General features: G+C 39.1%; 1 protein-coding gene across 1 annotated transcript in view; it reads left to right on the top strand.

Moving 5' to 3' along the window:
* Positions 1–14,947, top strand: part of SHISAL1 (shisa like 1) — an 80,560-nt gene extending 65,613 nt beyond the window's left edge. The window contains exon 5 of the mRNA XM_062634897.1: positions 10,977–14,947. Coding sequence (XP_062490881.1) covers position 10,977 — 1 coding nt within the window. The 3' untranslated portion in view covers positions 10,978–14,947. The remainder of the gene's footprint in view (positions 1–10,976) is intronic.
* Positions 14,948–16,337: the final 1,390 nt, after the last annotated feature.

Raw genomic sequence — 16,337 nt, 5'->3', positions numbered from 1 at the left:
AACCACATTGAATTACAACAGGTTTACTCCCATTTTTTAAATTGTTGATAATTTTGTTAATGTTAAAAAGATGCTTCATGTTCTTCTTTGAATTGTCTTCAGAAATTTATTTTTAAAGAAATAGTTTCAGATTTCATATAGCTAGAAAAGCCACACGATTTCAGTTGAGGAAAAAAGAATCATACACAGTTCAGTTACAGGAAACAGAATGACTGTTTCATCCTACATTGAAATCTAGCTCTCGACACAGTAATTACTACATATTTTTTTCTTTAGTTCTGACTCAGACAACTAGCCCTCTTAATACTGAAAAGTGAAAGAAGAAAATGAGTCTTTTTGGTAAAAATAAAAAAAAAACCACCCCAAAACTATTTCAAGAAAACAAATTTTCCATATGCCATTAATATACCTTTTATTTACAGAAATTAAAGAATATCCTGCATTGTGCAAAGGTAAATAATAAAGCTGGTATAACTGCGAGTAAATATAAAACCCTGGGATAAACCACAGGTTTGGGGATTAAAATTCAAGTCCTGAAACAGGTTCCTCCTTCCTAAATAGACCATTTGGAGCAAATTCAGCCTCTGGCAAGGCTAAGAGAAGCAGCACATGCATCTTGTTTCAGCTCTAGTGGAGGAAGCAGCAGTTATAATGGAAGGTTTCTAATGTTCAGGAGAGAAAAATGGAAATGGGAGAAAGAAAGGGGGGCCAGGTAGAGAAAAGCCTAGAGTAAGTCATGGTGTTATTAAGAATTCTTAAGGAATCATAAGGAGTTATTTATTAACTATTAATTAAGCAGTATGCTCTTGCAGCCCAGAAAGCCAACTGTTTGCTGGGTGATCATCAAAACTCTGCTCTCATGAGACTCCACCCGCAGTACTGCATTCAGCTCGGGGGCCCCCAACACAAGAGAGACACGGACCTGTTGGAGCAAGTCCAGAGGAGGCCACAAGGATGATCTGAGGTCTGGAGCACCTCTCTTATGACAACAGGCTGAGAGAGTTGGGCTTGTTTTGCCCAGGGAGACCTTACAGCAGCCTTCCGGTACCTAAAGGGGGCCTACAAGAAATCTGGAGTGGGACTTTTTACAACGGCATGCAGTGACAGGACAAGGGGGAATGGATTTATACTGAAAGAGGGTAGACTTAGATTAGACATGAGGAAGAAATTCTTTACTGTGGTGGTGGTGAGACACTGGCGCAGGTTGCCCAGGCAAGCTGTGGCTGGCCCATCCCTGGCAGTGTTCAAGGCTAGGTTGGATGGGGCTTGGAGCAACCTGGTCTAGCGGAAGGTGTCCCTGCCTGTGGCAATGGGGTTTGGAAATGGATGATCTTAAGGTCCCTTCCAACCCAAACCGTTCTATGATTCTATGAATTTTGTGTGATCTGTCTGGGATCATCTTCAAGCAGTATATTAAATTGATCTGCTTTTTCTCTCTCAGTGGCTTTCAGTTTTACTTACTTCCACAGGACTTGAAAGAAGTCAGCAACCTTGAAGCTCTGAAAATGGTATCAAACCGCTCAAATCTAATGTTCATTTTCCACAAATGTGTTTGTTTTTATTCTCTGCTGGACTTCAAGGCATGCTGGGTAGCAATTTTAATAGATTTAATTTTGCTGACACCAAGGTGATAGAGTGCTAAGGCTAAAAGAGGTAATAAAAGGACCAGAATTTTCACCTGATACAGGTTGTCCTACTGTTATTTAGCTTAGCAGTTCATTATTGAATTTTACAAATAAACTAAGCTACAGTTATTTATAAAATATGGGAGATCATATACAAAAACTGTGGCCCAGATAAATAAATAATAGATGCATAGATACACATATACATAAACACATGCATGCACACTCCTGTATATGTATACCCACACAGCTCTTTACATATGGGCACATTTCTCCTTCACTTTTCTGTACAGCTCTGTTTAAGTCAAGGAACGAACTACATACATCATCCTGTGTAATAAAGCTGCATTTAGCCTCAGCTGTATGTTGTAAAGACCTGCTACAATGCTTCGACTTGACTATCCACATGAGTAAAGATATTCTACACAGAGTATAGCTTGCATAAGCATCCTTTTAAGTTATAAGAAAATTATTAATTAAATTTATTTTTATTTTTATTATTTAAATTATAATTATAAGAATATTATTAGTTACAAAAAAGTCTTACTAGACTTAATAAAAGAATACATGGTATAACTGCTCTTCTTTCTGAACCAGGCACTACTGTTATACCAAATTTTTCATGGTTTTGTTTTTAAAATACCCCTAGTAAGGTTTTTGGGTGCTTTAGGATATTGCATAAGCAGGAAGTGCCAGTGTCCTTGCAGGCTACATCATAAATTACATTTCAAGTTTTACTGCTCTCTTTTTAAACCTGGCTTTCATTTTGTAGTGGATCTGTTAAATCCAAATTGTCAGCCAGTACAAGAGGAAGCCTTTTCTCCTATCATGTACCTGAATTTTACACAGAAGGGCACACTCTTGTAGAGCTTCTTGCTCTTTTCATTGTGCTGTCTTGGATCTTAGATGTGGGTTGACACTGCTGAATAAGAGCTCATAAATTTGAAGAATACTTGAGTATCTTAAGTATGTGTCGTGGTTTAAACCTATCCAGACTGCTACTGCTAAACCCAGGACAGTATGTCAAAACCCCTTTGTGGGAACAGATTTTGAAAGCTGGTAACATCAGCTTTTGGGAAATTGGGACGAGCTGAAATCAGAGCCATTCAGATAATTCAGTCCTTACCACTGATGTAGAAATATTCAAAGGTTCACAGATTTTTTAAAAAACTTTTATAGCAGTACTAAGAAAAAAAAATTACTATCAAACCCTGCACCAAAGAGTGCCCATCTATTACCCCATCCACAGGGGCACTCAGCATCTCTCGGAGTGCTACAATCATGAGCCCCAGGGATGCACCTTTCCTGCTATTCAGCCAATGGAAGTTCTCTCAATGGAGAGAGGGGAGGAAAAAAAAGTATCTTTGGGACTCCACATGCACATGTAGGATAAGAAGGTGCTTTTCTTTCCAAAGGTAGCTCTATGTAAGGGAATACTTTCAGGCCTTGGTTTTGCCATCAGAATATTTTAGTGTGGTATAGGTCTTAACCACCTGAATAAAACATGCTCATGAATAAACATGAGAGAAGATGGTTTCTAACCAGAACATGGACACTACAGAACAACTTCCACTCAGTGATACTGGATTATGAATAGAACAGATCTGGATATTTTTACCGAGAAGATTATATATTTTCATATGGCAGTGTAAGACAACATGATGGTAACAAATCCATCTTAGAGTTACACATTTTTATAATTTTGGGGGCAGTGGGTCTACTCATCCCCTAACTTAGGTGTTGGACTGTTAAACACTTGCACCTGAACTGATTACCTGTCTGTTTCTTTTGAAGCCATTAAGGACAAAGGGGAGTCCCCACAGCATCACTCACCCAACTTGACACCTGTCCCAGGAGGAGAGTGACACCTGCAGACATGCCTGTTGCTTTCTGTGGTAATAAAGGAGCCTGAAAACGACAACATCTAACCATTTTGATGTCTAAAACTAGGAGAGATTAAACCCATTTATAGGCTCTGTGCCATTAAATTATACATAGTAATAATCTGCTTTCCAAAGCAATATGCCTGCCCCAGACCTTGGAGAAGGAGGCAAAAAATTGCCTCTAGCAATAGTTCCTCTTGTCCTCTCCATGTCTAAATATCTCAAGTCATCCTTCTCTATGACAGGAATGCAATTAAAGCTTTTTTGGTCACTAGTTAGCTGAAAATACGTGAAAATGAGCACACTCTCAAGCAGAACAAGAAGTCTAGAGATATCTCTATTGATATCTCATTGATGTCTTGAAAAAAAAACTGAAAGCAGTTTAGATGATATACACAATGAAACCAGTGTGGCTTTTTTGTGAATTATGCAAATTAGTTTGCCTTTCAATGTACCGGTTATTTAATGGTTGCCACACATTAGCCTACAGGAAAATTTGGCAATGATCAGCCAGACAAATTTCAGCCTCTAGTAATGCACCTAATTCAGGCACCTAATAGTGATGTGAGGGTTTCCTAAATGTCTGCCAAATTAGTAAGTCCAGCTCACTTTCAGTTTTACTTGTAATTGGCCAACCACGCTATCAGGATGTTTTGGAAGGCCTAGGGTGGTTTCAGTTTTGTTTGGGTTTTTTGTTTGTTTGGTTTTTTTTTGTTGGTTTGGTTTGGTTTGGTTTGGTTTTTTTAATAACCTTAAGAGGAGGAAGAAAACATTTCAGGTCATTAAAAATCAGAATGCAATGCTTCAGTGAGGGAAGATGCATGTAGCTCTTCAGTCTTCATCTTTCAGTTTATGTCCTCAAACCTTCATCTGTTCCTCTATTCAACACACATAAATCAGAACTTTGAATGCTTCATATTTTGTTTACAAAAAAAAAAAAAAAAGAAAGAAACAAAAAAACCAAACAAAAACTCAGAAATTCTCCTGGATGTTTTTACTCACCAGAAATGTGTTCAAGAGTATCAACCATTTCAGGAACTATCAAATGAAAAACATTGTTACTAATTGAAAAATACTTGACTTTCAGAAGCATGGGTTTACTTCAGAAACCATTATTCACAGTAAGTAATATTTATGTTAGCAACCCTATTGGTTTCACATCACTGCTTTTTGTAAGTAAGAATTGTAAAATATGGCCAATAGTAAAAAATAGAGGAAATGGTACTCTGTGTGGTTTCATTCTTCTTCCAACCCAGTGGATGGGACAAAGGACGTATTTAATTTGTGCAATTATAGATATTCCAGAAACTCTACAGGAAACTCATTTTTTCTCTTAGCTTTGGTCTGTTAGCCAGGCAGCCATATTAATAACAAAACTTAAGCCAGCTGCTGCTTTAACACCCTCAGTTCTGGTGGAGGAGGTGGGGAAAGCAAGTCCTTGCCTGCAGCAGCTCTCCAGGCTCACTCCAAGTGCCAAGTCTCCTGTAACCGCCTGTGAGATAGACCTGGGATCCAAGCAGATCCCAAGCTTCACTTAAAAAACCCCATCCTGATCATCACTAATGAGACCATATGCTGTGCCAAAAGAAGCCTGGGGCAATGCCCTCATCTTCATTTCAGAGGAGAGCTGGGAAGCAGTTTCTAATTGGTTGCAATTTGCTTCCCAGCTTTCTGGCTACCAGCACAGAGTACTGTCCTAGTCACAACTCTGGACCAGTGGACCGGTATGAAGCCCAAACACATGACATAGGCAGTGTTCCTCTGAAAACAATCTTTGAACTCTATATTAGCAACAAGAAATCATGGCATCACTTTAAAAAGTAATTTAAAGAGCTAAACAAAGACCCTCCAGTGGTATGACTAACTTTGCCTCTTGTGTGACAGTAACACCAGTGGGTGTTAATTAGCTGGTCTTGCTATTGGGTTCAGATTTAGCCAGGAAATAAGCAGCAGTAGACTGCAAACTCTTCAAGCTGCTGTATGTCACTCTGGCGTGGAGAGAAGCCCTCCTCCTCTCCTGACTCACCAACGTGCTTTCTGCAAGACAGTAGCACAAGCAAGGACCTGGCCAGCAGGTACCTGCCATTCACCAGCAGCTACTTCTCCTATACAAGTGGTCAAGCCAGCCTGCCCGCTTAGAATGCAAGATCTTCCCAAAGTTTCTAAAGCTCCTTTAAAGCCAGAGAGAAGAAATCAGCAGTGATGTGAAGTGCAGTTTGGTTTATATCCCCCAGTCCTTATGGGTCTTACACAAGCTTAATCCAGACTAAAAGAAGTGAGATTCTTAAGAAATGGAGAGAGCAATTTAAAAGCCAGATTTACCAACATTCATAACAAATTATTAAAATAGAACTCTTCTTAAAAATTGCATTCATCATAATTCGTGCACTTGACATTTTCTAGTAACCCTTTCTCTAACATTATAAACAGTCACTGCTACTCTTGAACATATTGCTACAGTACTCGTGTCTAAAACAGCTGATAGCATTTGCTTTTATAACATATTAAGCCTCTATATGATAATTATCTTCTGTAACACAGACAGGTGATTCTGCTCTGAAAGCACAGTGAAAGTAAGACTATGCCTGTTTCCCAGCTATAGTTCCCAGGTGGAAGGGAGGAGGACAATCTGACAGGTGACATGCAGCTTCATTTACAGTGACCGGTAGGTAGGACCTATTCTACCTGCACTTTTGAGTTTGTCACAGTCAGATCTTATATGTCTGACTTTTTCCTCATTCAGTAAACCGTTGTACTGATTCTAACACATGGCAGCATGACCAAATACATTGCTGTAAACACAACCCGAAGGAAACTTGTATAATCTAGATGGTTCTTCCCACCGGCAAAGCAACAACAGGAGCAGACAGCGTCTCTCACACGACCATGGCTTTCCCAGCATCAGTTACAGGTTATCTCCTGACAGCCTTTAGTATGTCAAAGTACATAGCACATCCCAGCAGTGCTGAGGGCATGTTGCAGAAGACTTGATCCATGACTCACATGAGGTGTGGTTCATGGTTCTCCATCTATGCTTAATCCAAAGGACATAATATCCTTTCTAGTTTCTGTTCACACTTGTGCCAGGTAAGTTACAGGCTTCCAGTTTGATGGTTGCTACCTGCCCTCAAACAGGAACCCCTCCAAAATATCCCCCACGGAATGTGATCAAGATTTAACAAGCCCATCTGTCTGTTCCTCCCTGGGGTTTATGGGCCTGTTATATAGTCACACAGTTTTTCTTGATAACTGACTGACATAAGCATTCCAGACATTTCTGATTACTTACCAAAGGGATTTTCTCAGTTGGCCTCATTTAAGTGTGCCCCAACCACCAATAGCACACCTACCAGGGCAGAAAAGCTTCCGGTTTTGTTTTTGACGCATCCCAGGTATTTCCATCTTCTTATCTTAGGTCTGCTGGAAAGGGATTGCTTAACTCTGATGAATCTGACATGTGGTGCACTTTATTCTGTTTAAGACCTAACATCCTGCTGAGCTATTTACCTTGAAACATATTTTGACATATCTCTCCACCTTTGCAGAATTATCAGCTATGGTAGAAATAACACAAGTTGAAAATACAGTCAGTTTTTCAAGAAGAGAATTTCCAGTGCCTGGGTTTTGTTTAAACTGTTAAGCAAGAAATGTCTGCTCCCAGAGCCAGCTATTATTTCAGCAACATTAGCGATGGCTACCAGTGATGGTGGTCATTTTACATGTGACAAAACTGATCTGCCACTGTTTAAGGCAGTCTTTTCATCTGACTTCATCCAGGTGCTGTGGTGCATTTCATGTCTAGACCAGAGGAAAATTTGTGCTGCGTCAAAGGTGATTTAACTCATTCTGGGGATGAATATGGGGGCCAAAACACCACTCCTTTACATCAAGATGGCAATATTCAATGCCACTGCATAATGTTGGAGTGTTCCTGGTCAATTAAAGAAAACTAAACCCTCTTCAGGACTCAGCCAACCTGAAGCAAATTTTAGATGGTGTTGAAGTTTCCTCTACATCATACAAACCTGAATCATTCAGCTATTCTGATGTTCTCCTAAAGAAAGAAAAACAAAAAAGATGATGAGCCCCACATAAGAAGCCTGAGACTTTCCACTTTCTTTTACACAAACAAGAGGGCCAAATTGAGATTGCACCAGCAGCGTTTGTTTTGGCATTTCAGAACTCTCAAGAATTATACTTGGTAACCCAAGCAGCGTTTCAGCATGCATTTTGGATATAATGTTATATGCTATGTATAAAATAGCCATAGGAGTGTACAAATGCCAAGCTATGAAAATGAGTTCCCTGTTCCACAGGCAGAGGGATTAGATTATGTTTTATTTCTTTCTGGTTTGTAATGTTTAGACAACTGAATGACTTTTCATTTGGTGCTTGTCCTGCAATTCATTTCCCATATCCTTCCTTTCAAACTTGTGAGGCTTTTTTCAAAATATAGTGCATTGTGCTTTGTCCTCCCTTGTCCTTCCATTTATGGGGAAGGAGGACATTCCTAATGCCTGTAATAATTAGTGTATCTGCCAAGGGCTTCTTACTGCAGAAAGCTCTTTGTTAGCCTGGTATCCAAGCTCTTCTTATGAACACAGAGAACAAAAGCTTTTCTTCCACTCCCAGCGTGACCAGATTTGAAGGCATTACAGCAGAACTTCAACAGGAACAGATCAGTGCAGGTCTGCCTAGATCAGTGTAATACAATTTTATGGCAGAGTGAGATCTGGACATTTGTGGAGACCATTTGCTTTGTTATCTGAGGTCTGAAGGGGCTGTGGTGATTGATGACACTTTTATATGAACACTGATTTAGCAAGGGGCCCTGGAATGGTGAACGCAGCAACTGTTTACTTCATTTGTCAGAAAATGACAGAAGTCCCTGAAAAAAATTGTCTCCATAGGCTCTGAATCATTCCTTCATTATTAATGGACGTCATTTTTTCCAGTGGAACTAAGACACCATGCAAAGTCACTGCTGTGGTAGGGGAGACAATCTTTTAGTGAGCTACTTTCTTGCCAGGCAATGAAAACCAATACAGCTTGACTGGATGCTGTTCACTGAGCAGTCAAGTAGAGCAGTGGTGGCAATCTGGGGTCCTATATACAATGACTGTAGCCTTCGCTAGTGAGCAGGAGCAACCTGAACCACATTCAGAACTTCACTCTAAATCACACTTCATCTCTAAAGAGGTCAAAATCCTGTAGAAATTACCAGAAATGACAAATATAGGGTTTCTGTTGCCAAGTGCTCTATGCTGGGAGACTGGGATATAATATTGTGGTAACTGCGCATGGAAATTATCATTTATCTTTTCAGGAAAATGCAAGTAGTGATCCTGCTATTGCAAAGTGATCTGAAGCAGGACCTCTCTATTTTGCTAGTCCAGCCATTGATTAGTCAACCACACACCCCACTTCACTTCTGACTAGCGGGAGAGGGCCTCTCAGCCTGGAGTCTGTCCTGTCTGGGTACAATTTCAGGCAGAAGCTATTGATTAGCTCTTAGCCAGGAGCTCAGAAAACACAGGGTGAATGTTTCAGACATGATGTAAGAGGCTTTCAGAGCTGGCTCTGCTGTTAACATCCTCCCACTCATTCCCCCATCACTTTATATGCACATTATGGGACACAGCAGAGAACTGAAGCTATTCACACAAACGATATTTTATCTTCTGTGCTGCATACAAATATTCATAATTTTTCTTATGGTCTTTGGATCTGGGAACTCTCATTTTAAACCGCCCTTGTGACATTTTTGATTTTACATTAACCTTGGAAGAAGGATCTGGCCAGGATCACCTTTGGTTCTCTCAGGTACAGGAAAAGAGTAACTGGCTGATGGGCTGACACTGAAAACTGCATTCTGCCCTGGAACACACAAATGCCTGCTCTACCTGCTCCATCTCGTAATATTTCTTTAAAAATAAATAAAGAAACCACATACTGTCAAACAAGCTAGTGACTTAAATTATGCAGATTGTAGATTAGTAAAGCATTTCATCTGAGCTAAAGCACACATAGCACTCTACAGAATAGTGAAAAGAAACAAGTGAAGATGCTGTGAAAGATATAAGTGGCTCCAAGCCATGATATGTGCTCCTACTCTTCAGTTTGTCTCCCCCCCCAGGTATTTTTTAAATTGGTTATAGCTAAGTCAGGAGACTCTTTTCTAGATACACACAGCTTGTTTTAAATGTCGTCTGCCTTCAGACCTCACAAGAAGCAGGTTTGCATTTTTTGTTAATATTCATTTCTACCAGTGTCAAAAAAGAACAGTAACAGAACAAAACAGCTCTGAGTAACTTTATAACACAAGTAAGGCTGTCTAGGCTATTTAACTACAAGAAAGCAATTAACTTTCAAACCTTCACATAGATTTCATTTGACAGATTTTTGGGTGAAGGCTTATATCCTCAGAGTTAGTTATGAGAGAATTGCATGTTTTTTGCTCTCCCTCAATAACAGAACTCTGAGAAATGCCTAAATCTGAATTAAGATGATACAGCTCTGGTGATAGCCTATCTGACCTTGCACTTCTGAGCAGATTCAATGGAGTTACACTGACATGAAAGTTGAAGCTCAAGCCTCATACACTGAGTAGATTTGATGGGTAAAATAGCAGGTAACTCCAACCATGCTGATTCCCACAGATACTCTGCTGTCTGCACCAGATGTTTCTTTATATTTTATATATTAATAGAATGCAGTATGTATAATGTAGCACATAGACTTGGGAATACCAAATATGCAAAGAACTCTGGTGGGAGAAGTTAATTAAGTACTGGTGCTACTAGGGTGCCAGTGTGTGCCTCCAGCAGCTTGTATTTGCGCCATTATGCTTACCTCCTTGAGCAAACAGATGCATTGCTTTAATTTAGTACTATGATTGGTAATCTCAGTCTACATCAAAACTTTCCTTAGTTGGGTTTTCAGCCAGTTTACCAACACATGCCATAGCTCATCTGTGGACAGATCACAAAGCCAGTTACATGCACACATTCTGCACAAGTTGAAGATGAGCAGATTTAAAGCTTTTGTTATGACCAGGAGGCACTGCAAGCAAAAATGACAAATACTCACAATGCTTCTGTGAGGAAAACACATGAATATAATATTTACTCATTTACGCATGTGGAAATAGAAGTACATTTTTGCATCATATGAAAAGAATAATAGTTACAGTAAGCAGCCTATGCTTGGTCTGCTGCATACCATGGTAACGAGTGCAATAGGAAGATACTATGCCATCCATATCAAACAAGCTCACACTGGGCCAAATAGAGATAATGAGGGAAGGTAGAGGTCTCCTAACACCTTTCTTTCTTGTGCTTTTCCTTCCTCTCTCACCTCCTCAAATTAAACCCACAATTCTGGAAACTCACAAGTTTTTTTCATAGGAAAAAATTTTGTTGTGTGCTCATGAAACATTATGGGAATATTTGTTGTTTATGTCTTCCAGAAAATTATAATGATGTGCCTCAAGATGGGAGAGGTAAGATCAGACTTCAAGGAGCAGCTTTTAAGAAAATCAACTAAATGACAAGAGCTGAAAAAAGCTGAAAAATGCAGGCAAGAGAAAGACTACAAGAAGAAGACTGAGCAAGTCCCCTGAAAAGAAACACCAGGCAGACAGCTTCTACGGGCAAACAATATAGAAATAGTTTCCAGAAGAAAGCAGTCTGTAAGCAATATTCTAATTCTAGACTGACAATATTGTCTCTGAAAGAAAGTATCATATTTGACGAAATGCTCAATAGGAAAAAAATTAAGTTGCTCTGGCAAATCCACATAAAGGTGGGAAAAGATCACTAGACAAACCTTTGGTAGACAACATTTCTTTGCCTCTCCATCCATCTATTGCCCTTTGAGCCTAATCTAAGTGTCAGAATACTGAATGTGAGTTTTTCCAAAGTTCTCTGGTGAAAATTGTGTCACAATAGGGTAGATGCTGGCAATCCTCATTACTGTTAACCATATTGCCATATGCATTACAAGGTAGAGTGAATCCCTTTCATCAAGTCAAACTGCATGATATCCACCGTTTCAACCTTAATACACATTTGAAGATAATTGGCAATGATTCTGCTAAGACACCAAACATCTGAGCACATATTAGCTTCACCTTCACGCACCCTCATGAAGAGAGGAGCTTTATTAAGCAGCAACACAGACATCACCCCCATTCTCACTGAAGCTGAAAGAGAAGCAGAAAAAAAAATAAACATTTTTTTAAAAGCAATAATACCATTGTCCCTCTGCTTTCCAAGGCAGTAGTCAAATTCCCTCTGCCAGCAACTGGCTTTAGAATTTACCCCTCACAAATCTAAGAATTCATTTGTAAGCCAGAAGGGCAATGATGCTACCACAGAAGTAAGGAGAGTACTTGGTCATTAAGTTGCAATAGCTTGACCTAACTTTCCACAACACAGGTTTATTTTGAAATCACACAGTACCAATTATATGAGCAAATCCTGTGAAATTCAATTATTTAAGATACATACATGGAGAACCTGGCAATGACAACCAAACAGAAGGGTTAATCTAGAAATCATAACACAAAGCCATGATACTGCCAAATTAATCCTTCATGCCTAATATTTTTTTCCAGCAAATCTGAATAAATTTAAAATAACCACATATTTTACCTTATAACCAACATAAGGATCACCTTGTCAATAAATAATCAAGTTTTCCTTTGTACCTTTTTGATTAGGATAAATATTAGTCTTCTGTTGAACTCAAGAGGGATAGACTACTGAGTGATTTAAGCTGACTTAAAGCTACCGGACTGCATGATGGTACGTGACTGAAGCAACACAGGAATAAATAGTGATGGGGGCCCCAACAAGGCTGGAGACCACAGAAGTGCCCAGTCTTTGAAGAAGGCTGAATCTGAGTAGGATACCAATACGTGCATATCCTCTTCTTTGCAAACCAGCTCATAAAAAATGCCAAGTATCACCAAGTAAGGGCAGGCAACAGCAAATAAGAAAGCATTCTAATGCCACAAGTGTGAGTACCACGCTGCAGGCATTAGACTCCATTCTGTCCAAGGCAAGCTTTAGGCCTGGCCCATTCTCACTTTTCACAGAAGCTCTTCCTACCCACCTCTGCATACAACTCATCTTGTACAGCCATAACAGAGCTGCTACAGCACAACTGGGGTGTTTCACATTGCGAGAAACATAGCCCTTCAAATCAAACAGAGTCAGTATTTTTTAAAATTCGATTCACACTAAGCCCAAGAGATTCTAGTTTTCTAAAAAATATATTTCACCAGAGCATTGCAGAAATATTCAGAGCACTTCAGCTGGGAACAAAAAGGATGCCTAGAAAAGACATGCTGTAAGTAGCTTGCAGATACTGGCAGGCAGTCCAAACTGCTCTCTCCTTGATGATGAGAGCCTCTACATGGAAAGGGTAGGTGGTCCTGGCAGTGAGAGAACTGAACCTATGAGCTGTAACACCATACTATTAGTGCCAGCTTGCAAGAAACACAGAGGAAACCAAGCAGCTGGAAGCAATGCCATTCAAGCCTCTAACAACATCATGTCTTCTCCACACTTCTCATTAGCTCCAAGATCCATAGCCCCTTGCAAACACTCAGCAAAATACACACCTACAGTAATCAGTCTTACCTTGGGAGCTTTGCAGTAACTGTTTGCTTCTTTTACCTTCTACCAGCACCTACTTTCATTGCAAGTGATGACCGCCACAGAAAGCTTTGTAAAAAGCTTATGTTCATGAAAGAATTTGTATTAGATACTGGTTTGTGTGACTTACTTACTGTATTTTGTAAGGGTTTTTTTCCCTTTGGGAATTGTGTGTTATTAATGAGCAGTTTTATGCTTTACTTCTAGTATATGTATACCTTGTAATCGATGTGCTTTTTGTTTGTTTGTTTGTTTTCTTTTATTCTCTATACAGAGTCAGTTAATATAAGGTAGATAATCTCTGGCTGAAATTCTGATTTTGCCTACCAATTAATTTAGGGATAAATCCATGTCGTAGCTGATAAACCACTGTTCATCAATTGTGTTGTTATAATAATCTGATAGCCTCTCTAGTTTAGCAGAGTATAAGATCCTGAATAATACTAACACTCATTGGGCCTTAAAGTAAAGGGAAATAATGTTTCCCTACTACCATCACTGTTGGCCCTTCTTCTGTAGTGCTTGGGACATTGTAAGACAGTGCTAGCTAGACAGACACCTGAACATCTCAACTATCTATGTAGCCATGCTCTGATGATAGACTTCTGCATTTACCTGGTAGAAATCAGGATGACCCAGATAAACTGCAATGAATTCTTCAATTATTTCTGCAGAAAGAGACTCATTCAAACACAGTGTTCCTCTGAAAGGAAAAAAAAAAAAAGACTAAAATAGATATATAGATACATTTTCCTCTATGTCTATCCTCATATGGTTGGAAAAATAAGGGAGCTAAAATTGCCATTTACAGAAGTGTGTAGTTCCATTATACACCTTATTTAACAATGGCAGCTGTCTGGCTCAGTGTCGGTTAAAGAATTTTATGGTCCAGAAGACTCCTTCCTGCTCCAACTCATTTTCTCTCTTCAATTTTTCTGAGAACTGAGTGTCCAACTTCCTAATAATGGCTGTGTATAACATAGGACATAAAAAGTTGAGTTATAAAGCTTGGGCAGGACTTGGTGTTGTAATTAACTATCTTTTGTGCCTGGTTATCAATCTTATAAAAACACAGAGTGAAAACAATCTGGCCTCTTAATGTATCCTTCAGCATATTGTAGCAGATATTTTAGATAACTGTTTTTAATAGTTTTATTTTGGTTATAACTTCTATATGAGGACTTTCCACTTGAAGAATAGATGAAGTAACATGTCAAAGTCATTTTTGAAATCAGTTCTATTTTGTCACCAGGGATGGTGCATGAGGAGTAGAGCAACAAAACCAAAATCTCACTCACTCGCCAGGAAGAAACATCTTTTCTCAGCCTTGAAAATTCTCTTGTGTAAGACAGGCATTTCTTCAAGTCCTCCTTTTAGACATATAGTAAATCACTAAGAAGATAGTAGTCAATTGTCAATTTTAATAGTCAGCAGTCGAATTTTAGGCTAATTAAGCTAACTAGAAATTCTAGGGTTGCAGTGATTTCTCACTCTTTATTAATATGTTGACAATAATACTGTTTACATAACACTTGATGTTTGAAATCAATATGTATCAGTGTCCAGTGATTTGCTAACCTAGATTTTGATCTAATCCTGTCCTATTTTTTTGCAGCATTCTCTAACTTCATATTATGAATCATGTTGTCTTCTAAAGTGATTGCCAAGTAAACCAAAAATGTGTTTTACACTGCTATTGCACTGCTCTTGTCTTTATATACAGTAGTTTTTATAAAGATGTCCTTCGGTTTTAATAAATGAGTGTAACGTAAACTAACCTCTGTAATAAAACTTGCTTTAGTGTTTCAAAAACTCTTTGGAATACCTGTAGAGGTTTGAGTTTCTGCTTTTTTCCAGTAGCCTCAAACATCATGGCTTCTTCTCCATCTGCAGGGAAATCCCCATGTACTAATACTCCACCGTTTATATAATTTATTTATACTAGGGAAAATGAAGAGAGTGTATTTAACGCAAAGGATGATTCTTGGCTTTGAAGGAGAAAAACAAAAAAGCCACCCCCCCCATAAAAAAAAAACACAAAAAAAAAAAAAAAAAATGTCTAAGGTCATTGCATAAATAAATACCTGGTTCATTTGTTCTTCATCACATTCTAGCAGCTGCTAATACCAGATACTTAAGAGAGGAGTGTGGGATACTGAACAGAGACTGCTAAGAAATAAACAAGTCTTTCCACTACTAAAGGCTAGCTAAGAAGGCCAAACATGTAACTGAGCTGAAAGAAAGCAACATTCTGACTTCTACACACAAAGGACTCTGTCCCACAAAATGTTATGCTCAATTCCCTTGCAAAACTGAGTCAGCGACAAATACATTTTAACTTGCTCTATGCAAAAAAGCAGGTCCAACAATTCACAAAGGCAAGAGAGTTTTGGTTTGTTCTGTTTTTCCCTAACAGGCCGAAGGATCTGGACAGTTTTTACAGACAGGTTTAGACTTCCTAAACACACTCAGGCTTAGGAGGCATCTTTGTCGATGTTCCAAAATGCTAAGCATTCTGAGCTGAAATTTCGTCTTTCAGACTGGTAAAAGGGAACATTTTTGACAGCTGGATTAAACAGACATGCACAAAAATTACACACAAAAAAAAGTTGCTGTTTCCTATTGGTAGTTTTCTTATGTTTACAGTTTCTCCTCCATTCACTCACTTCTCACAAAAATTTCAGTAATACATGTGGGGAGACTAGGACCTAACACAGCAAGTGGGCAGAAGGGAGAGTCCTTGAAGGGCTTCTTGCCTCTCACTACAGGTTGCTTCCCTAGATGGAAACAGTCCTTGCTCTTCTCTGTCCTGCCCTGCTTCCTCCAAGTGTAAGTTTTCCTCAGCTGTTTGTCCTGTCCAGCACTTGCCCTACTTAGTTCATCCCAAATCCTTGGTGGTCTCATAGTTTAACTCCAGCCACAGCTAACGACCACGCAGCTGCTCCCTCACTCTGCCTTACCTCCCTTTAGTAGAATGGGGAGGAAAATTGGGGGGAAAAAAAAAAGTAAAACTTGTGGGTTGAGATAAGAACAATTTTATAACTTAAATAAGGTAAAGCATAATAATAATAGGGAAAAGAGAGATGAGAGAAAAAGAAACACAAGTGATGCACAACATAATTGCTCAAGAACTGCTGACCTATACCCAGCCTGACCTGAGCAGCAAT

The sequence above is a fragment of the Pezoporus occidentalis genome, unplaced genomic scaffold (assembly GCF_034315485.1).
Source record: "Pezoporus occidentalis ecotype Australia unplaced genomic scaffold, CSIRO_AGI_Poc_V1 ctg44, whole genome shotgun sequence".
Lineage (NCBI taxonomy): Eukaryota > Metazoa > Chordata > Aves > Psittaciformes > Psittacidae > Pezoporus > Pezoporus occidentalis.
Note: the sequence above shows the minus strand (reverse complement) of the source record. Positions and strands in the feature narration are given on the sequence as shown.